Below are 21,792 nucleotides of genomic sequence, written 5' to 3'. Positions count from 1 at the left end.
CTACGTGCCAGGGAGCAGGGTGGGTGATTTGCCCAAGAGGAGGGCTAAAACCCAGACCTTTGGCACAGCGGTCCCCATTCGGTGGGAGGGACAGCACACAGAGGCCGCTGGGTGTGGTGGGGTGTGTGTGAGTTCCGTTGAGTCCGGAGGAGTGATTTAAGCTGAGGGTGGTATCTGATGTTTGGAAGGATTCCTGGGGGAGAGAAGGTGCGTTAAGGGGTCAAGCATGGGAGTAGTTGCCTGTTTCACAAAGCCAGCTCAGTCCGGGTGGGACAGTATATTCCTCGACTCTTCGTAGGATGATTTTCCTGAAACGTGACACAATGGCACTCCCTGAGTCTAAGGGCTTCACCTGTTAAGGAAACGGTTTCCCCCCACTAGTAGGGGGTGATCCCTCCCTAGCTTGGGCCGCGTGGCGTCTGTTCTTGAGACTCCCGTCTGGACTGAGAAGGCTGGCCTGGGGCAGCTGATGGGTGCTGGCGGCTGTGAACCACCACTCTGGCCTCTGTGCTGTGACTGAGCAAAGGGTCCCTGGGAAGCCCCCGCCGTCGGGGCTGCAGCGCGGCCGCAGTGCTTCGGAGAACAGGTGTGCTCCCACCTGGCTGTAGCAGGCCCGGAAGGGGGAGGCCTGCAAGGAATGTTTACTTCTCCTGAGCCTTTGTTTCCTCATCAGTAAGAAGGATGCGGTGCCTCAGAGCCCCAGTGAGGGTTGAAGGGATGAAGACGTGGTTCATGGGCAGTGCCCGAGGACTTGGTGAACGCGAGTGTCTTCATCCCTTTGCGAGTGGGCAGCAGGTCCTCCTTCCGCCCCTCACTGAACCCCTCGCGCTGACAAGGACTTGCCTTGAGGCCGCTCGCTGATCCCAGGAGAACAGGAGGGACTGGTAAAAATTGGGTGAAACTCTGAGCTCAGTATTCAGTGTCTCGGCCTCTCTCTCCAAAACTCCCCGGACACGCCACTACTTCGAGGTAGTCAGAGCACGTTCTGGGAGCTCAAGTTCTTTGAGCATCGCCCAAGAGCCTCCTGGCCCCGGTGGCACGTGAAGGCGGGGGACGACTTCCTGGCACCCCCCTGTCCCGGGGCTGTCCACGGAACTCCCAGGGCAAAAGCCTCAAGATTTTAAAATCCAGCTGGCGCCCCACAGAGGTGCTGTATCCTCAGTTGCTCTTGGTTTGCGGCATCTCCTCTGCACCTCACTTCCGAGCGCAGCGTCACTCCGCGTACCCGGCTGGGAAGCAGGCGGCGCCGGCTCAGCAGGGGAAGCGGGGCCAGGCCATTCTTCGGGGCCCCTGGAGCCCCCCAGGGGATGTGGCCTTGCCAGGCCCGAGGATCACGCGGCTCAGCGCCCTGTCTGGTGCCTCCTTCATCCTCTTTCCTGCTCCTAGTCAGGGCATTTTTGGCCTTCACAGGGAAAGTCTTTACCTGCCAGCTTATCTGGACAAAGAAATGGCCGTAGCCGACCTGAGGGTGACCGTGGGACAGGGCAACTGGAAATCTTTCCCTTCTGTGTGGACCTTACATAGAGGGGAGCGCGGGGGCTCGATACCAAAGGTGGTGAAGGAGACTTGGGGGCTGGGGCCAGGAGCCTCTATCTGTGCAGGGGGCGGGGGCAGCGAGCCAGGCATCCTGAGGCCTGCAGCTGGACCAGGGCTGATAATGAGCCTCTGTGCCAGGGGTCCCGGCGGCATCCCTTCAACTGGCCGGCAACCTGATACCCCGTTGTTCAATCCCTTCACCATCACTCCCACATTGTGGCCAAATGACTCCTGAGGGGAGGCAGGCCTGGCCCCAGCACTGGGTGATATGGAAGGTCCTGGTTGCTAAGGCTGATGGAGGCAGTTTCAGCACCAAGACCCCACAGTGAACTCCGTGTGGATAGGACACAAGGCCCAGAGACTTAGCTCAAGACCTCCGCTGAGTAGGGGCTGTTTCCCGTGACGACAGACGCCACTCCAGAGATCTTAGGAAAGGCATGTACTGTCCTACCAGGAAGGCCAACCAGACTAAGGGCCTCCAGAGAGCTTGGGGGGGAGGAGCAGGCTGCAGGGGCCAGCAGAGGGGGAGCCACAGCTGGTGTAACAGGAGGAGTGCAGCACGCACCTGGGGGGGCCTGGGGAAGTCAGCCCCTGCTGTACTAGCTGCTCCAATCGGGATTTCACTCAGATTTTCTGGGGCCTGTGCTGACAGGAGCAGCCCTGGGCAAACAGTGACATGGGCTGGCTCAGCGTCTCATTCCCATGTGCCCAGCTCCCCCTATTAATCCAAACAGCCCCCTCCCAGCCAGCCCTGTTCCCCACCGATGAAATCCATCTTCTCTCCTGCTGCAGGGCAGCTGAGGAAGCTTTTTAAAGACCTGGTGTCCTCTGTACCCCTCCCCAGCTCAATCTCCACCTCCCCAAACCCTGGCTATTTGGTTCGAGGGTCCTGGAAAAAGTGGTGCCCTAATCCAAGGGAGACAAATCAATCTCTGGCAGAAGCATTCCCTGCTAGGTAACTAAAGTCTCTTTTTTGGCTGGGGGAGTCAGAAAGCATGTTGTATTAACCTCGGCCCTGTGTTTATTTGCCCAGATAACACTGGCAAATTCTGAGCAAGGAGCTACGGCTGCCCTTGAGGTCATTTCTGGCCCAAACTGCATGACGGCATCTTTACATCAGTGAAGGAAGCCGGGTGCAGAGGCTGTGTGTCCCCACAGTTTCCCCTGTTCCTAGGAGAATGGAATTGCATTAAGGCAGGTGTGTGTGAGGTGAGTGCTCAACAGTTTTACAGCTGTGGGGGTCGGTGGGGCTCCAGAGAGTGGGGCCCTCAGAGCCAGGAGGTCCAGGAGGCTCCTCTGCATGTCAGCTGGGGCACATCTGTGCTCTAGTTTCCAAGAAATACAAGACTTGGAATGCCGGGCCCTAGGATTTCCTCCTCACTTTTGCAGTGTGTTTTATGGGTTTAGTACCAGCTACAACATTTGGAAATTGATAGAAAAACTTAAGAAAGGAATAAAGATGTAACAGCACAGAAGTCTAATAAGGCTAATGGCCACGAGGGAACACGATAGGCAGTTATCTGGATTTGTATCCCAGGTCTGGAGGGCGGTGCTTCTGGGCTAGGCCTTCCCCTCTTCCTCATTCCCTCTTCCACAGAGGACCCCTGCCCCACCACTAGCTCAGGACGGTGACTGCAGCAGACAAAGGCAGGAAGGACCACTAAGGATGGCCCCTCACTCTCCAGGGCCGCTGCTTCTGGGGACAACCGTGTCCAATCCAATCCGTTTCCATCTAAGAGTGTGCTTTTAAAAACATGATCCATGGGCAGAAACTCTGCTAGTGTAGATTTCCCAGGCACCACCATCTGTAGAATCTAAAGAAGCAAAAGAAGGACATTCAGTGTGAGTCTCACCCCGGGCATCCCTCTGCCCTTCCCCCAGTACCTTTTTCTTGTCTGAGGTAAGGCTATGCGGAGGGGCCCTCCTGCCGGCATCAGGAGCCTGCCCAGCTCCAAGTCTGGACCTCTGAGCCACCTGTGCCCAATGTCACGGGAGCCAGGGGACGTGGGCAGGGTCCCCATGATGGTTCTGCCTGACAGAAGAGCAGGCTGGACAGTCTGGACAGTGAGGAGAGACTCCACAGAGTGCCACAGTGACATAAAATCTTTAATTCACTTAAAATTTCATTGTTGTAGGTTCCTTGCTCATGTGAGTTATTAGCATGAGACAAGGACAGGAACCCCGCTTTCCTCTTCAGAGGTATGATGCCTATAGATCATGGCAGGGAGGGAACCTGGTTTAGAAACTCTCCCTTGAAAATCCCAAATTATTTCTCTCTCTCTCTCTCTCTCTCTGTCTCTCTCTCTCTCTGTGTCACTATCTCTCCTTCTGATGACTGAACTAGCTTGGCACACCTAATTGTCCCCTCTTTGCCATTGACTTGCCCTCAAGAATCATTTCACAAGCAAGCAAGCAAACAAACAACTCCCTGGCAGTGCTAAATCTAAATCTGGAACCCTGGTTGCTGAGCTCACCGTGTCAACACACCCTGCAGCCCCTGCCTGTCAGACCCCTTGTCCACCTTGCTGAGCACCTAACATCCTAGCAGAGGAGGCCAAGTGGTGTGAACTGAGGGCATCCTGCATACCCTGTCATCTTCCTGCTTTATCTGGGTATCTCCATTACCCATGGACCTCGTCCTCTTCCCTTGCTTCACATACTGCCCTTGGCAAAGCTTTTACCCTTCATCTACCAAAGGAGGGAAACAATAAACACACACACACACACACACACACACACACACACACACACACACAGAGTATTTGGGGACTGTAATTGTTGAGATTTATGGGTTATTGAAGAAATTGATTCTCACGCTTCCATTCTATTTATTTTAGCAACTTGGAAGTTAACTGAAGGCAGATGTTTGAGTCCATGAACTGTACGATTCTAATTCTGAATACTTGATTCTCCTTTAAAAATCCTCCCATCTCCCCCTCAGGCAGTCCTCTTGCAGAAACCCTTCTCTCTTTCTACTTCCGCTCCCCTCTCCACTGACTTTCCAAATCTCACTGCTGTTCCCCAGGAGGAACTGCCTGGCAAAGCCCCCTCCTGCCAAGGCTTCTGGCTCCAACAGAATTCCCAACACCTTGTTTCTTCATGAATCTGTCACCAAAACACTAGTATCTACCTTTTCTGAAGCCACTCCTCTTTGTTACTATCTCACTCCTTTGGAGGAAGGAGTTCTGTAGGTTCAGGTTTATAGCCTGGTTCCTTCACAGATGCCAAATTTGTTTCTATCAAGGTTCTAGGGGATCTTCCTATCATGGGCAGATCAGGGAAATGAGGTTTTTTTTTTTTTTTCACATTCCAGAGTTAAAAACATGGCCTTTCCCCAGCTTTTGTCTTTCTAGAAAAAAGAGTCCCATGGATTCTATGTGCTCCTGATAGTACAAACTCCCCACTTTTGATCATTTTGGAGTTGTAGACCCTGTCTGGCTTGGTTACACTATTGGAATTGCACCTGTCACCCAGAGGAAAAACTTTATGTCACCAACCCTACAAAATGGCACTCACCACCTTTACACTGGTCGCCGTGCGTACTTGCGGCGATACAGCTCATCCACCCGCTCCAGGTACCACGTGCCTGGGAAAAGACTGCTTGTGTCCCCAGGTGGTGAGAAATTCACTGTGGAACGAGCAGAGGCAATACTTACAAAAAGCTACATGGGCTTAGGGAAGAGAAAAGAGTCCTAAGGATGCCTCCACCTGAAGCTCTCCTGGCTGTGTGGCAAGGGGCTGTGAAGCCACCTGTCACAACCCAGCAGAGCCCTGGACCTTGTACTAGATCTAGTACTAACCTTATGTACTTGATCCAAGCAGCCATCTTGGATCAAGTACATAAGCCTTGGCTATTAGAAATTTGGTATAGGAGTATGACGTTTTCCCACAGTGAACATGACCTTCTTCTCTTGAAGTCCTCTTTATGTCCTCTTGCCAGTGTATATGTACACCTCAGATCTCCCTGTCTTCCAGTATGCCCTAAGTTCTCTGGCTCCGACTCATTGTATTATTTCTGGTCTTTGTCAACCAATGCTCATCTCAGAAGTCCTATTTCTATTTTAATTGCTTTTCCTCTTTGCCCTAAGGTGTCCCCTGTTCCAGAGAAGATGGATGACTACTAGGCCTAGGTTTTCTGGAACATTCCCGGTTCCGCATATTCTGTCTTTCTTTCGGACCACACTGCAAACCATATGTCCCAACTCTTGCTTGGGAAAAGATGTTTTGTTTTGGTATTGGTTTTAAAACCACCATCTAGTCTCTCTAGTCATAACTTTAGCTCCTTTTCCTTTGTTGCTTTATTGGGCAATATTTTGTTTTTTATGTTTGATAGGGAAAGGGGGCAGGTGAGCAAAAACAGTAATATCTGTTGATAATTTATTTAAGTACATTAATTCAATTAATCTGTTTGGCAATCCTGCAAAGTTGGTATGATTTTAGAAGTAAGACAACTGAGAAAACTTCAATAATTTTCCCAAAGATGAAGAGCTAGTGAGGGTCACAGGTTGGTTTAGATTTGAATATCTATCTCCAAAGTCTGGGCTCTTTTAACCATTGCATAGATAGCAGTTTCCAAAACCACATGTCTGGTGTCCTTGGGACTGCATTTTCAGCATCCTGTTTTGAGTAGTTAACTACAATCTATACCAGGAAGGTACATGCTGCCTCCCACCTCTTCTCCACTCTGCCTTCTGCTTTACCACCCAAAGTTTGCTCCTTTGGACCTAACAGATTTTCTCCCAATCATATATCATAGACATCCTCAGCCCGGGCCACTATAGTCCAGACCTATGATGAATCCCCAGTTCTCTGCCACTGACAGAGTGGAATCTGAGAAAATTTCCTTCTCCTTTCTCCCTGTCTTTTTCTTACCCTTATGGTAGAAGTGTTCCCTTTGGTCCATTATTTCTGTGAACTCCTGAGGGGACATACGCTTCCGGGAGGCGAGACGTTTTGGCAGGTCTGACATACTAGACACCAGCTTCTCCAGGGGGGATCCTGGGAATCAAAGGCAAGATTGGTAAATCTGCTTTCACTGTCATTATCACTGCAACCAGTCATGAGCCCAATAGAGAGCCAGGTTCTGTGGGAGCTCCAACCCTGGCGGAAAGTGCTGTGTGTGACTTGGAATACTGAGAAATGATAAAAATCAGCAAACATAATGTTAGTGAAACATATGGGGAGACACACTCTTTTATTCCAGGTATGTCCCACATAGTGCTAAGTTGTACACCCTCGATCCGATCTGACATAAAGTAATCAAAAACATGTATTGAAAATCTCAAATCCACCAACTTCTCTTTAACCAGTTGCAACCAAATGGCCATTAATTACCTCCTGCCTGGACTGTTTGCTGGAACAACCTGACTGGTTTCCCCTTTCCACCTTTGTTTCTCTTCAACCTAGTTCCAAGTAGTAGCCAGGCAAATGCTTCAACTACATATAGTATACAAATGTACTCCATTAAATCCCTTCAGGGAGTTCCTCTGTTCTTTTTTTTTTTTTTTTTTTTTTCAGAGATTTATTTATTTATTTAATTTGAGAGACAGATAGAAATAGAAAGAGCACAAGCAGGGATAGGGGCACAAGGAGAGGGAGAAGCAGACTCCTCGCTGAGCAGGAAGCCTGTTGTGGGACACCATCCCAGGACCTGGAGATCTATACCTGAGCTGAAGGCAGATGCTTAACTGACTGAGCCACTCAGGTGCCCCAATTCCTCTGTACTTAAGCTCAACATTATTCTGTCCAGATGGGAGCCTCAGTAGTGGTGAGGCAGAGAGTGGTTTCTTTTACCCGAAGAATCTTACCAGAAGTGCCAATAGAAAGACAGGACTCACCTGGAGAAGCATCCTGTGACACTCTAAATGAAAAAAAACTTGCTGCCAAGCCAGAGCCATAAGAGAAGGCCCCAATCCTGGAGCCAGCCAAGTCTTGGGCAGAGTGCCTGCATGGAAAGAAATCAAAACCCAAGAAGTGCATTGGCATTATATTCTGTCCTTCAAATAAACCATAAACCTATCACCCCAATCTAGTCAATGACTTGCAAGTAGAAATGGGCTCCAGGCATTTTGCACAAAGATGAGCTTTTGGAAGACCCTGGAGATAGACTCAGAAAGAAGAAAACTTGCCAGGAGACTGGCCAAAATCTAAGATACAAAAGGCACATTGAGCATAACAGAATTTGGGGCATAAAAGGAGCTTCTCCCCTCCTATGAGGACAAGAAGAATTCAGTGAAATCTGAGGTTTGAAGGTCAGGCCACTTCAAGGCTTCCAGGTTTTCTAGCTGTGTTTCAGCAGTTGTACCTTTTTATCATCCCCTCATCAGTAATAATTTGATTGAGTCCATATATGTATCTCCTATGTTATGTGCAGGTACTATAGTAAAGCATTTCCTTATAAAACCCATAAACAGAATATCAATAGAAATAACAACTAGCATCCAAGCACTTGATGAGGATTAGCATTTATAATTTAACATTTATGCATTTATAAATGTATTATAAATATAAATTATAAATGCATTTATAATTTAACATTTGTCAAAACACTAGACAGTAGGTATTGTTATTGTGCATGTTTTATAGATGGAGGAAGTGAAGCATGTAGAGGTCAAGTATTTTTCCAAGATCAAAGCTAATAAGTGGTATTTAGACCTCATTTATGGGTTCTAAAGCTAGACTCTCCTTTTTTTTTTTTTTTTAAAGCTAGACTCTCCTAACCACCATGCTTTACTAGGGACAGAGATTTTAAATGTATGAGATAAAAATATGCATCAAAGTTCTACAATTTTCTTGCTCCATCCAAGTAGATCTTACAAATCCCTTAACATTATACATCATCACTTTGGAGACCACTGTTTAATACTGATTCTAAATCTGCCTATACATGCACCTTTGAAATGAGTTTCATTATCTTTTCTTCTATCTTTCCTTCCTTAAAAATTTCTGGATCAGAAGATGAACCAAACCTGGTTTACCCCTCAGACCATAAGGTGGGGGGAAGGAGGCAGGGCTAGGCGCAGTACTCACTGGGACAGAAGGGAAGCCAGGCACCCGTAAAGGGATGAGGTGTACATATTCCCATTGTGTGTGGAGAGGAAAAGGGAGGCCTTGGTTTTCTTGTTGAATGAGTCCAGGGAGACCTTTTGAAGTGCTTTATCCATGTCCTTGTTGGTGTAGGTGTCTTCCAGCTTCAGCCCCCTGGGAGGCAGCCAGAGACACAGGCCAGGTGAGAGACCACAGAAGGGGAGAGAGACAGCAAGAGGGAAAAGTAAGAGCTTCTGGAGAGACTTTTAGGCACATATTTTTACTACAAAATATTTGGAAATACAGACAAGCACAAAGTCCTACCATTCAGAGTGCATTTGGGTCAATTTTTCTTGTGGCATCCATCCCTGTTTTCATAAGGCTAACTAGATAACAAAAGCATGCTATATATTCTATTCAGCATGCATCACTAACTAATTTTCTCTATGACCTTAAATCATCATCTCTAAGCATTTTAAAGGCTGCAGAATGAGCCATGATATGATGTGCCCTACTAGAATCAATCTACCCATTCCTGTCCTCCCCAGTTTAAGTGCTACATGTTCCCTCACACACGTGGATTTACTGAGCAATTTTGGGCCTTTGTTTTGTGTTTTCTTTTTCTCCCCAAAGCCCTTGTATCAATTTACACATCCACTGTTGCCTGTTTTCCCAGAGCCTCATCAATTCTGGGTATTCAAAAATTTTTATTTTTTTTTTTAATTTTTATTTATTTATGATAGTCACACAGAGAGAGAGCGAGAGGCAGAGACACAGGCAGAGGGAGAAGCAGGCTCCATGCACCGGGAGCCCGACGTGGGATTCGATCCCGGGTCTCCAGGATCACGCCCTGGGCCAAAGGCAGGCGCCAAACCGCTGCGCCACCCAGGGATCCCTCAAAAATTTTTAAAGGCTATGTAAGGAAAATGGTAACTTGTTTAAATTTGTTACTAATGAGTAAGCACATTTGAAAATAGGATCCTGTGCATTTCTTCTTTGAAGAAATTTCTGGTCCATATCTTTTGTTTATTTTTCTATTAGGGTGTTTATCACTGATGAGACTTCCATATATTAATGATATTAAACTATTGTCTTTGATATATGTTAGATTTTTTTTCATGGGGCAAGTCTTATAAGTAGTGTTTGTGCTCATTTTGATGTTTTGTGTTTGATGTTAGTGGCAGGGTTAGTAGTAATAGTTAGTAATGGGGACAAATATTGGTAGAATACTCCAAAACTTGAACTAAACAGCTACCAAGAAGAAAAGGGAATATTTTGTTTCCAGTGGGAATTGTGTATTGAAGATAATTCTTTTCTATTTGTCTTGGAGTAATGCATCAATAAACAATATTCTTCAAAGGGGGTGAGCTGGACTATCTCCATTTCATAGATAGGGAAATTAAGTTAATAGGGCAAGACATTAACTCAACAATGGCAAGTGAGAATGAGGCCTGTTGCTCCCAAGTTGCCATCCTGTACTGTGATTATTTGCTTTGAGGTGTTTCTGTCCATAAAGACTGTAAGATCCTTGAGGCAAGGATCATGGAGTCACATTCATTTTGGTATCCCTAGAGTCTAGAATGATGCCTGACGTATAGTTGATGTTCACAAAATGTTTACTGACTGAATGATTTATCCACTCTCTCTTTCCCCTTTTTCTTATTCTCTGACGCTTCTTATAGCCACTTTATTTAGAGATGCTGGCAAATTCCCTGTGCTCCCTAGAGATAAAAGGTGGAGGGCCTTATGCAGACCATATGGACTTGGTGTCATTTCTATTGTGTTGGAGGACTGTCCCCTCCCCGCAGGGTACAAACTCAAGGTGTGAGGAAATCTCCTCCTTCCTCAGCCCTCAAGAACCTCTAGGTTCCCCAAAGAGGACCCACCTGAAGGTCTCCAGCTCCTTATAGAGGCTGGTCTGCGTGTCACTGCTGGCTGACAGGAAGTCATTGAACATCAGGCGAGCCAGGGATTTCTGGACCATCTTGCAGAAGGGTGTGTGAAAGATCATAAACTGTAAGTCATCGAGAGTGAAAGACCGATCGATGCCAGCTGGAAGAGGAAGTGTGAAAGTAAGGATGTGCCATGGCAGATGAGCCACGTAGACCTACACCCCAAGACCTAAGTATGCTGAGAGTCTTGTGGCAGCTCCTACTCCAGCAAACACATGTAAGGTTCATTCATTGACTTTACAAGCATTTTACTAAGCACTCTACTTATAAAGAAAGAAAAAAAGAAACAAATGTTTTCTTCCTGTCTACTATTGCCAACCTTTATGACAGATAATTCCTCCAAATCAAACTAGTGTTGTGTTACTTTCTTTATTTTTCAGAGGAGGAAACAAAGTCTCTAAAATATGAAGATAGGTCATGTGTCCAAGGTTACCCAGCTTGAAAATGGCTGGCTTTGGATTTAGGTTCTGATGTCTCTGACCCTATCGACACCCCACACTGTCTCTTAGTACTGAGAGCCAAAGCAGCATCAATCAAATTCTATATTAGGTTAAGGAGCAAAATTAGAATGCTGAAAGAATTCAGAGTTGGTGAGAGCAATTAGCCAATAGCAAGTTTACAGTGGATGGAAGGTAGAGAAGTCCAAGTCCACTGCTTACTCATAGGGGCCAGCAGTGATGGCTGGCATCTGTTTCAGTGCAGTGGAAAGGGGTAAGACGTGGCTCCTAAGGCCACCCCTACAGCATCCGTGCTCTGACACTTCCACAAGTGCCTTTTCCCACACTGAAAACTGCCTATCCAGGTGCCCTTCAGGCCATGGTTAATCAGGTAAGAACCCTTCTGTTTTTTAAAGTAGATTGCTCTGAAGTTTTAAAATAAAGTTTGTTTCCCGAGTATGAAAGCAGTACATATTTTCTTAGCAGGGAAACTCAAACTAAAGGTGAATATAAAATTAATTTGTAACATTACCATCCAAAGAAAAATCACTAACACTTTAGTACACTGAGAGTAGAAGTAAGATTTTTCATCATCGATCAGACTTTAAAAGGTAGCAAATTACAAACTGTGAGTCAAATCAATCCTGACTTCAACAGAAACAAATCCAAGCCCCAGTAAGATGTGGTTATTCTTGATTCACCACAGCACCTCCCTAGGTGGCTGACACCCACTGGTTTCCTATTGGCGGCTTTGGCCCTAGGTTGTTTACTTTCCTTCATTTAGCTCAAGTTAGAGGCAGGTTCATACTTGAATTTGGATTGCTTCCAGATGGACTTTAGCATAGACCCAGAGAAGGGTGTAGGAGGAAGGGAACATGAAGCAACTCCTTTGAGATCATTTTTGAAGGGGAGAAGAAACTTTGTCTAAAGCTTTTAGAACCAACTCATGGCCCCAGAAATAGAATATCTACTTTCTGTCCTCTGAGTCCCATACCTTGTTTCCACTGTTTCTGGATTTTTTGACGGTATAATGTGTAACACCTGTCCAAGGCCCGTAGGTAGCACTGGATGGAGAGCTTCCCATCCACTATTGGGTACTCTGTAGCCGCATCTGGTTTGTAGAAGTCGTATACATTCTCCATGTGGGTTCCTCTAAGCCCTGGCAAGGCACACAGAGAGATTCAGGGACTGTATAACACAGCCCCCATGGAGCAGAGAGGATGGAGAGCCATGTACTAACAGTTTCTTGGTCTTTCTCTGTCTGAGCCCACTCAACATCCCTCCCAAATTTAAAGGGAGTTGAATAGATGGTTACTCTTATATAAATGAGATTTATATTTCCATTTCCATACGTATATGGCCTTAACCAAATCTGGAATAGATGCCAAAAGTCTCAAAGGAGAACCTTTCTCCTTATACCCAGTTATCTTCTTTCACCTTAAATTGTCAGTCAGGCTCCTTAAAGAGCCTCATCTGCAGCCCCAATGTCATACATTCCATGCATCATTATTACAATGCATGATGGTGCAGAAGAGGAAACCTCATTAATCCTTCTCTTTCCTTCCTCTCTGCCTTTGTTCCCCAGTTCAGCCCCTTGAAGGCAAGCCATGTCATCCTCAAATCCATACTTCAGCCCTGTGTAGTGGGTATGCCAACTTGGGATTGGGAGCTATGCATTTGCTGTGCACAGTCTTTTGGTACCACATTTCCACAGTTTATCACAGACCTCTCTCGAGGGTCAGAGGGGCCTTGGGCCCAACTAGCATGGCCACAGCTCCAGCCCCACCTGTGGGGCGAGCATTCCCACTGGGATACACTGCAATGTCTCCACAGACCACCATCGCATAGCGACCTGTAATGAGAGACAAGAAGTAATTATCTCTACTCGAGATCACTACCCAAATTTCAAGTAGACTGTGTGCTTCCTGTGAGCAAGGCACAATTTTGAGTACTGAAGACAGACCAGTGAACAAAAATAAAAATTTCTTTCCTCATGATAAGTCTATATATCAGGTACAGTTATTCCCTCCTTATCCACACAGAAATGGAGGCCCAAAGAACTTAAGTCACTTGGCCCAAGCCACACAATTAATAGATGGCATGTTAAGGATTCAGAGTCAGGATTCCAACACAAATTCATTGAAACCCAAGAAATTTCTTCTAAGAATTATAACAATTCCAACTCCAACCCCAAATATAAATATATTTATATATAAATATATATATTAATATATATATATATTTATATATTTGGAGTTGGAATATATATATATACTTCTTCAGAAGTGAGATACTTCATATATACTTCTTCAGGGTGAGAGTATATATATATATATATATATATATATATATATATATATACTTCTTCAGATGGGCGAGAAGATCTCTGAATGGCAGTGTGGAAATGCACTGCACAGCAAATCATCCACCTCTTCTTGGCCTTGCTTTGAAATAAAGAATATTGGGTTAGATAATCTCTAAGGTCCCTGCCAACATTAAGAATTTATAATCAATTTTATAACTTATGTTAATTATATTAATTATAAATCATTTTAATTATGAATGTTTTAAATTCCAGTTTCCACTTAGTAAACATACTAAGTGCCTTGACTGTACAGATAATATTCATTCACATCCCTGTGGATCTCTTGTACAGTCCTTTTACCAGCCCTGCAAGGCTGTTTGCCAAATAGAGCTCTGAGGCTGAAAGTAGTTAAGGGATTTAAGCAAGATACAGGATAATATATTGAGTACAAAATATACGGTGCCTTAATGGCTCAGGGGGTTCAGTATCCAACTCTTGATTTCAGTCAGGTCATGATCTCAGCGTCGTGGGATCAAGCCCAGCACTGGGCTTGGGGCTCAGCACAGAGTCTGCTTATCCCATGCCCTCTGTCCCTCCCCACCTCCTTCTTTCATAAATAAGCAGATAAATAAAATAAAAAATTTTTAAAAATATGTTAAGCAAAAGATAATTTCCTAGTAACCAGGCAAGGGAGTAAGAGAATAAATACTCCATGTACTAGTTTATCCTGTGACTCTTTTCTTCGTTTTGTTTTTTTATCCTGTGGTTCTTTAGGTCTATTTCTACCAGCATGCTTTCTCTTTAATACACAAGCTTGTTTAAATCTCCATCTCTCAGAGGCTCAGGAGAAACTTATGAGAAATAGGAATATGTTGGATTTGGTTGGGTGTCTCATCCATGCCACACACTATATTTAAGATATCAGATCCTCCACTTTTCTTACCTATAAATCAGGCATAATACCTGCTTCCTAGGCTGTTGGGGGGTCTAAATGAATGGCTATGTGAACACGCTACCTAATTAACAGTATAAAGCTATCCAGGTCTAAGCATTTATCATCATTGTGGTTGTCGATGATAGCAGCAGCTGTGTGAATAGGTTGTTGTCCCCTCCCTGATGAAATCGCTGGGGAAATGAAGAAACAAAACTGAGGATTCAACCTCTAACCCAGTTCCTTTCTTACATAAGATCTTGGGAAGCACATACCATCCCAGGAGCTGGATTCCACCCAGTTGGCAGCATTGAAGAGGGAGGCAGTGCCACCGTAGCAGGCATTGGTGGTATCTATGCCCTCAATGTCAGTATTGCCCGAATCCTGGAAAAGCTCCATGAGCACTGTTTTGACAGCCTTGGACTTGTCAATGATAGTCTCAGTGCCCACTTCCAGCCAACCCACAGAGTCCCATGGGAGCTGTGTGCGTTCCATCAGCCGTTGTACCACCGTCAGGCACAGGGAGTTGATGTCCTCCTGGACGGAGCAGAAGCCCATATGGGTTTGGCCCAAGCCCACCGTGTACCTCCCTGCTTCCACATTGTTATACTTCTCCAGGTCTGTTTGGTCCACATACTGGGCGGGGAAATAGACCTCCAGGGCAAGGATGCCCACATCCTTTGGCCAAGTGTCTGTTTTGGCCAAGGGGCCAGCAGAGATTGTAGAAAGCCTGTAGTGGAGATAACAATCAAAATCCTAGTAATGGTCTCCAGCCAGTCTCCTCAAAATACAATATAGCAATCATTCGTTCATTTTTCATGTGTTTTGAAGCTATATTATCAGATGAGTGCAAGTTTAAGGTGGTTATATTTCTGTTGAGTTAACCCTTTTATCCTTATCAAAGGTCCCTCTTCAATTTATCTTTGTGATATTCCTGCCACCAAGTCTACTTTTCCTGATGTTAAGAAAGCTGCCTTAGTTTTTCTTTACTGTTTGCGTGGTATATCTTTTGTTGTCCTTTTATATCTTTCATCTCTCAGGGTCTTTATATTTACCACACATCTCTTCCTTTTTTAAAAACAAAAAAAGATGTTATTTATTTATTCATGACAGAGAGAGAGATTGAGAGAGAGAGAGAGGGCAGAGACACAGGCAGAAGGAGAAGCAGGCTTCACGCAGGGAGCCCGACGCGGGACTCGATCCCGGGACCCCAGGATCATGCCCCGGACCAAAGGCAGGCACCAAACTGGTGAGCCACCCAGGGACCCCCAACACACATCTCTTCCAAACAGCCCATAGTTGGGTCTTTTTTGTTTGTTTTTCACAAGTCTTACAATATTGGTGCTTTAGTTGGAGTAACTAGTTCAATTATATTTATTGTAATGACTAACATAGATGGGATTGAATCTACTATCTCACCATTTCTATTTGTCTCATATATCCTTTGCTTCTTTATTTCTTCTGTCTGGCATTCTTCTGGATTAAGCAAGTATTTATTAATCCATTTTGTCTTTTCTTTTTATTTTAATAATGACCTCAGATTACAATATGCATGCTTGGTTTATTGTAATCTAACTTAAATGAATACTTCTACTGTTTTCTGAACAGTGAAAACCATACTTTAACTTGGTTTATCCTCTCTAACCCTTTGAGCTATTATTGTCATATGGTTTACTTCTACACATGTTATAAACCTCATAGGTCATGACTTTAAAAATCTCATTCAGTTTTAAGGTGCTCCTTTCATCATTTCCTTCCTCCTTGTTTCTTTTTACTACACAAGAACACATCTGTTGTTTTTCTACTTTTTAAGGAAATTTCCTGCTTGATTCCACTCTCTCTGCCTTTTCTTTTTTTTTAACTAAATTTATTTTTTATTGGTGTTCAATTTGTCAACATACAGAATAACACCCAGTGCTCATCCCGTCAAGTGCCCACCTCAGTGCCCGTCACCCAGTCACCCCCACCCCCCGCCCACCTTCCCTTCCACCATCCCTAGTTCGTTTCCCAGAGTTAGGAGTCTCTCATGCTCTGTCTCCCTTTCTGATATTTCCCAGTTATTTTTTCTCCTTTCCCCTTTATTCCCTTTCACTATTTTTTATATTCCCCAAATGAATGAGACCATATAATGTTTGTCCTTCTCCGATTGACTTATTTCACTCAGCATAATATCCTCCAGTTCTATCCACGTCGAAGCAAATTATCTCTCTGCCTTTTCTGATTGGGCCTCTGAATATTTATGGAGCACATCCAACACAGTGCTGGATTCCAGATGCACAGTAGTGAAGAAGGCATCTTTGTGCTCACCAAGAGAGCATGGTCTAATGGAAGAGGCAGACATTTTACAGCTTAATACATAGTATAACAAGAAAAGGCTGTAAGAATACAGAAGACAGAACAATTCTAAATGGGAACAGAGGGAGAAGATAATCTGTTTCTTCCCTAGACCTACCCATTTGTCTTCAATCCTGACTCCTAATACCCCTGGTGAAAGTCTGGAGTTTCTCCTTCCAGCTACAAATATAGAAATCACCAAATCCACCTCCATCTGTTCCCACATGAAAGTACCTGAAATCCTGTGACGTTATTGATATTCTTCTTTTTATAGATGGTGAAATCAAAGTCTGCATTGAAGCGATGTTCAGAGTACCTTCATCATTATGCATGTGTTAGAAATATCCTGTCCTTTCACCACTGTGGGACCACCAAGGCATTCACCAGTGCCACCAGAGTCCTTTGACTCATATCTGGCTACAGAATTCCTTTTTTAAAAGATTTTATTTATTTATTCATGAGACACACACACACACACACAGAGAGAGAGAGAGAGAGAGAGAGGCAGAGACATAGGCAGAGGGAGAAGCAGGCTCCTTGCAGGGAGCCTGACTTGGAACTCTAACCTGGGACTCCAGGATCAGGCCCTGGGCTGAAGGCAGCACTAAACCCCTGAGCTACCCAGGCTGCCCATGGCTACAGAATTCCTGACCATGGTGAATGACAGAATGGCTTCACAGGTACATGCATTTAGCTCTACAGCATAGAAACTATAGCTCAGATTGAGTATGTTTGTCAATCATCCTGAGGTCTGGGCTTTTGGTAAACCCCAGTTCTCCCATCAGAAAGGTCACTTTGAAGCACTGTGAGGTAAAATAGATCACAAGATCATAAGGCAGAGTATAAATATTCATCTGTATCTGACAAGAGAGGCTTGGAATTTAGTTATCTGCCCTATTTATTTGGTGTTCCCCAGGTAATTGGAGTTTGTACTCACAAATATTTGTGGAGAATCCTCCCCAGTACGTAGGAGCCAATGATTAGCCAGCATTGTTCCTATGCTTGGCTGGCTTCCCCCTCAGCCTCATTCTCCTTCTGCCTTTTCTGAGTTCACTGCCTCACTCTTTTTCCAGTTAGAAATCTGAACTTTCAAGGAGAGGTTCCAAGAATCAGCCACTTGGTAACTTTTGTAACGATCTTAGTAGGGGGCTATTTCTGGAAATGGATTCTGGAGCCTTGAGAAAAAGTTAGCTTGTAGAGGCTTCCAGAAAGATCAGACCACTGCAGTTAAGAGTGTTCTTCTAATGTATATTTTCTCTGGAGAATAATCACTGTATTTAATTTAAAATTGGTTTTGTTCTGAGGTTACTTGGTTTCAGATTAAGCTTAAACCATTAAGCTTTTCTTTCTTTATTCCATCTCTCCTCCTTCTCTCATGTTTCAAAATTCACTGTTACATGCCAGGCACTGTGCTAGTGAGAGGGTGCTGAGGTAGAGAAGGTGGGAAAAGAAAAGAGGAAATCAAGATTCTTAGGACTTCCTCAATCAGTGGGAGGAATACACGAGCACATGCTGGGAGTCAGAATGTGAGAAGGGCCTCAAGAGGGATATAGGCAAAATCCTACGGAGTTTGGAGGAAGTGGAGATTTCATGTGGGTGGTAGGCTCAGAAAAGGCTTCATGGAAGAGGCTAAATTTGAGATCAACTTTGAAGGATGAGTGGAACTTCTGATGCTGAGAATTAGAGGGGGTTGCATGGGGCGGCATTCATAGCGGGAGGTAACTAAGTAAGTAGGGAGTGAAGAGTGAAGAGGATTAGGGACACAGCACATGAGAAAAGCAGATGGGGACTACCAAGTGGAGGGCATGATTCTTCTTTAATCAGTGGTGAAGCATAAGCTCAGATGGAAGTTCTTGGGTTGGATTTAGAGCTGGTGCAGGTTGTAGTGGATGGGACAGATGAACAGAGAAAGAGAGACAAAAAGAGACTCAAGAAAGATTTTTAATACTTTCAGGCCACAGAAAGTGGGATGAGCTGCAAGTACCCTGGAAAAGGGAAACATGTGAACCAAGGATGCCAGGAGGGGCAAGTTGGAAGAGTTCTAAAGTTTGTCTTTTGCTGGGCTTATTGAAAAAAATCCATGTCAATCTTCACAAATACAAGAACAGCTTAAATGCTGACCTGGGACCTGTGCCCTGTCTAAAGAGAGTGGAGGAGAGTGTGGACAATGGCAGAGAATTAGGAAGAAAATAAGAAGGCTAAGGAACATCATTCCCTACTCCACACATTTATACAGTCAGGATCCTGGATCCCAGGCAAGGAAAGACATTGGATCAACATCGTTTTTCTATGTGTTCATGGAATGCAGTGTGGAAGTGGGAGGGATGGGCTAGTCCCACAGTCCAGTGGATGGTTTGGAGACCCAAGACCTTAGCTATAGCTATTACCATCAGTGTTCACAAGCTTCAAGCATGTGGGCCAAACCGGGGAGTGTTTACAAATAAAAGGCATGCATGTGTGCTTCTATGCACCACACATTGCACACAGACACACCATCTTACCTTTACATCCCATTTCCCCATTTCATGAATCATGCTTCTGATCCCTAGTCCACTTGGAATCTTGTTACAATGACTTGAAGGAGCTGGTTTGACTAACAATGCAGTTGACCCAGAATGCTGCAGGTCTTGGCAGGATTTGGAGGGAAACAGTGGTGGAAAAGAGAATGCTAGGGACCCTGGTACTCGTATTTCCACTGCTTCATGCAGCTGGTGCAGTGAAAGATGTCATCATCTATAAATAGCAGGTATCAGAGATTTGGGATACTGGAACTCTGTAACTGAGAGGGACCATCTGTTTAGAGAGGAGGTAACTGAGACCCTAGCAGATTAACTTGCTCATCTAAGGCTGTGCGCAAGACTTGCCAACTTTTCCCTGGGATGCTAGGGAACTTTCCCTTATGTCAAGCCCTCTGCCTACCTTTTACTGGTTCCACGACACTTCTCAAAGAGTGGCCTGCAACAGTCCCTGGGAACAATGTGACTCACCTTTGGTGGGCTGCTGGAAGAAGGCTAGCTGGTGAGAGGAAGGCTTCCTTCATTGATGTCTTTACTTGGAAGACCCTCTTCACTGAAGTCAACAGCCGTTGCATTTTCAGAGGTAGAAGCACAGAACCAACAATTCACAGTCCTTGGGAGAGCTGTCCAGCAAGCACCCCATTGGGCTTTATAGAGCTCTGAGACTCCTGACTCTGGAAGCTCCGCCTTTGCTTATCAAGGCTCAGATGGCTTCTAAAACTGGGCCAAAGGTCTTTCAGGACATGGGTGAGTTGAAGGAAAACATCATCTCTCCAACTTGTACACAGCTGCCCTGATTCTGGACAGGTGTAAGAATGGGTGGCTCTGATTCCTCCTTTCTTTTTTTTTTTTAATACTTTATTTTTATTTTTATTTTTATTTATTTATGATAGTCACACAGAGAGAGCGAGAGAGGCAGAGACACAGGCAGAGGGAGAAGCAGGCTCCATGCACCGGGAGCCCGACGTGGGATTCGATCCCGGGTCTCCAGGATCGCGCCCTGAGCCAAAGGCAGGCGCTAAACCGCTGCCCCACCCAGGGATCCCTGATTCCTCCTTTCTCAGCTCTTGTAGTAGCCTTACTTATGACCAGCCAGTTCAGGGGGCTATGATGTTCCTTGTCACATATCCTGAGATGACCCCATCTGCCCCGTCTTGGTCTCTGACTGCTGTTCCAGAATGCTCTCTGTGGAGTTAGCTGTTATTATTCTAATGCATTATGCATAATAAGGAACATCTTTCAAAACCAAAAGAATGAATCTTTTAATAGTGGCCTTTAAGTAGTTAGGAGATATTGGCACACAGGCAAGGGGTTAGGGGTAGAGAGGATGTGGAACACACCACCTCTCTCCTCTCTTTACTGTCACTCTTATGTAAATATAGTTGTACACAACCTCCAAATGAACTGCAAGAAGGCTACAATAGCAGTGCAGAAGCCCCAAAGGGGCTCTCTTTGGGAGGAAAGATCCACTTTACAGATGAGGCCAGTGATACATAGTCAGATGGCAGGACTTTCCCAAAGACCTAAGTGACAGGTTGGGGACTCGTCTATGTCTTTTGACTCCAGATTCTGGTCTTTCCACTCTGCTTATCAATAAAATTTCCTGCCATCTGACCTTCTCATTCATGGCATTAGTCTTCCTCTGTCTTTTATGAGGGTCATGCCTTTATTCATTGGTTCACTCAGTAAAACTCCCCCATCTAATGTGACTCTTTGGAAGGCATGGAGAAGAGCCAGAGTGGTTCTTGCTTTAGGGGAGTCAGAGGTAAATTCATTTTCCTGCTGGCAGAGACCTTCTAGGTTTCCCCCAGAAGTCCATGTCTCCTGAGTCTTTCGTCATGTTTAGATTCTTGACCCCACACACCTTGATGTATTACTGCTCTAACCGAACCTCCCAGCTTACTCTATCACCCATGCCCTACCCCTGAGCCTTTTGCAAAGTTCTATCATCAATTTAAAATTCTTTGTTTCCAATTTCTTTTCTGAAAATGACCTTTGTTTCTCATTCTGTCTCAACATACAGCTTTCAAATGGTGGTTGAGCTTTTTGCCTGCCCCACAAAATCCACCCCCTGGCCACCTGTACCCAAGATACTACTCTGCTTAGACTAAGGCTCATGTCGTCTTTGCTCTGCATTGATACTGCCAAAGTATTTTTCCTCTCCCTCCTCCCCAAAGCCCTACTCTCTTCAAGCCCATGTCATCACTCTGAGCTACCCAGTACCCTTCATTCTTGAGGTCAACTGACAATCTTGCTCTACTCCCTTCATTCGTGTAGATTGAAGCACATGAATCACTGTTTTCCTCTCCACATCAATTCTCTCAGCATTCGTGAAAATGTCAATCTCCACATAGATAATTCATCCACTCCAGCCTTTCACTTAAGTTCCCACTTCCATAATCTTGTCCCCACCCCATGCCTTTAACCTCCCACTCTCTACTCATACTCCTGACCTTATCCAGCATCTATACCACCTCCTAAATTTTAATTTCATTCAGCTTAATTTTTAATAACCTCACTTTCCAGCTCACTTTTAAAGCCCACATTTTTCTCCCACTAGGACAGCCAATAGCTCCTCCACTTTTTTTTTTTTTGCCATTTATCAAACCTCTAAATGAGCTCTTTTATCTCTTTATGCAGCTCAGCTTACCCATGGTGCATTACCATAAAGAGTCTCTTGCACACACCTTGCCATTACTCTCTCTGTCAGACTAACCAAGCAAACCATTGAATTTGGTGAAACCCACTTCTGGTC

At 45.0% G+C, this 21,792-nt stretch overlaps 1 protein-coding gene across 1 annotated transcript; it reads right to left on the bottom strand.

Annotated features, from left to right (window-relative positions):
- Positions 1–2,890: 2,890 nt before the first annotated feature.
- On the bottom strand, positions 2,891–19,735 carry HMGCS2 (3-hydroxy-3-methylglutaryl-CoA synthase 2). Its single transcript, XM_025989212.2, has 10 exons — positions 19,509–19,735; positions 14,463–14,917; positions 12,678–12,803; positions 11,946–12,110; positions 10,449–10,614; positions 8,566–8,736; positions 7,374–7,480; positions 6,409–6,534; positions 5,053–5,164; positions 2,891–3,350 (listed from the first exon to the last, which is right to left on the bottom strand). The coding sequence occupies exons 1-9, from the start codon at positions 19,610–19,612 to the stop codon at positions 5,058–5,060; spliced, it is 1,527 nt and encodes a 508-aa protein (XP_025844997.2). The 5' UTR covers positions 19,613–19,735; the 3' UTR covers positions 2,891–3,350; positions 5,053–5,057.
- Positions 19,736–21,792: the final 2,057 nt, after the last annotated feature.

This window comes from Vulpes vulpes, chromosome 8 (genome assembly GCF_048418805.1).
Source record: "Vulpes vulpes isolate BD-2025 chromosome 8, VulVul3, whole genome shotgun sequence".
Lineage (NCBI taxonomy): Eukaryota > Metazoa > Chordata > Mammalia > Carnivora > Canidae > Vulpes > Vulpes vulpes.
This window is presented reverse-complemented; position numbering and strand designations above follow the sequence as displayed.

What these genes read in the sequence shown, in the direction of transcription:
- HMGCS2 (XM_025989212.2), bottom strand. Translation starts at nt 19,612, where the DNA reads ATGCAACGGCTGTTGACTTCAGTGAAGAGGGTCTTCCAAGTAAAGACA. An exon ending in CCCTCTGACCCTCGAGAGAG is followed by an intron (nt 12,111 to 12,677) that starts GTCTGTGATAAA and finishes GTGCCTTGCCAG; the next exon opens with GGCTTAGAGGAACCCACATG. An exon ending in CTGGCTTCCCTTCTGTCCCA is followed by an intron (nt 7,481 to 8,565) that starts GTGAGTACTGCG and finishes CTTTCCATGCAG; the next exon opens with GCACTCTGCCCAAGACTTGG.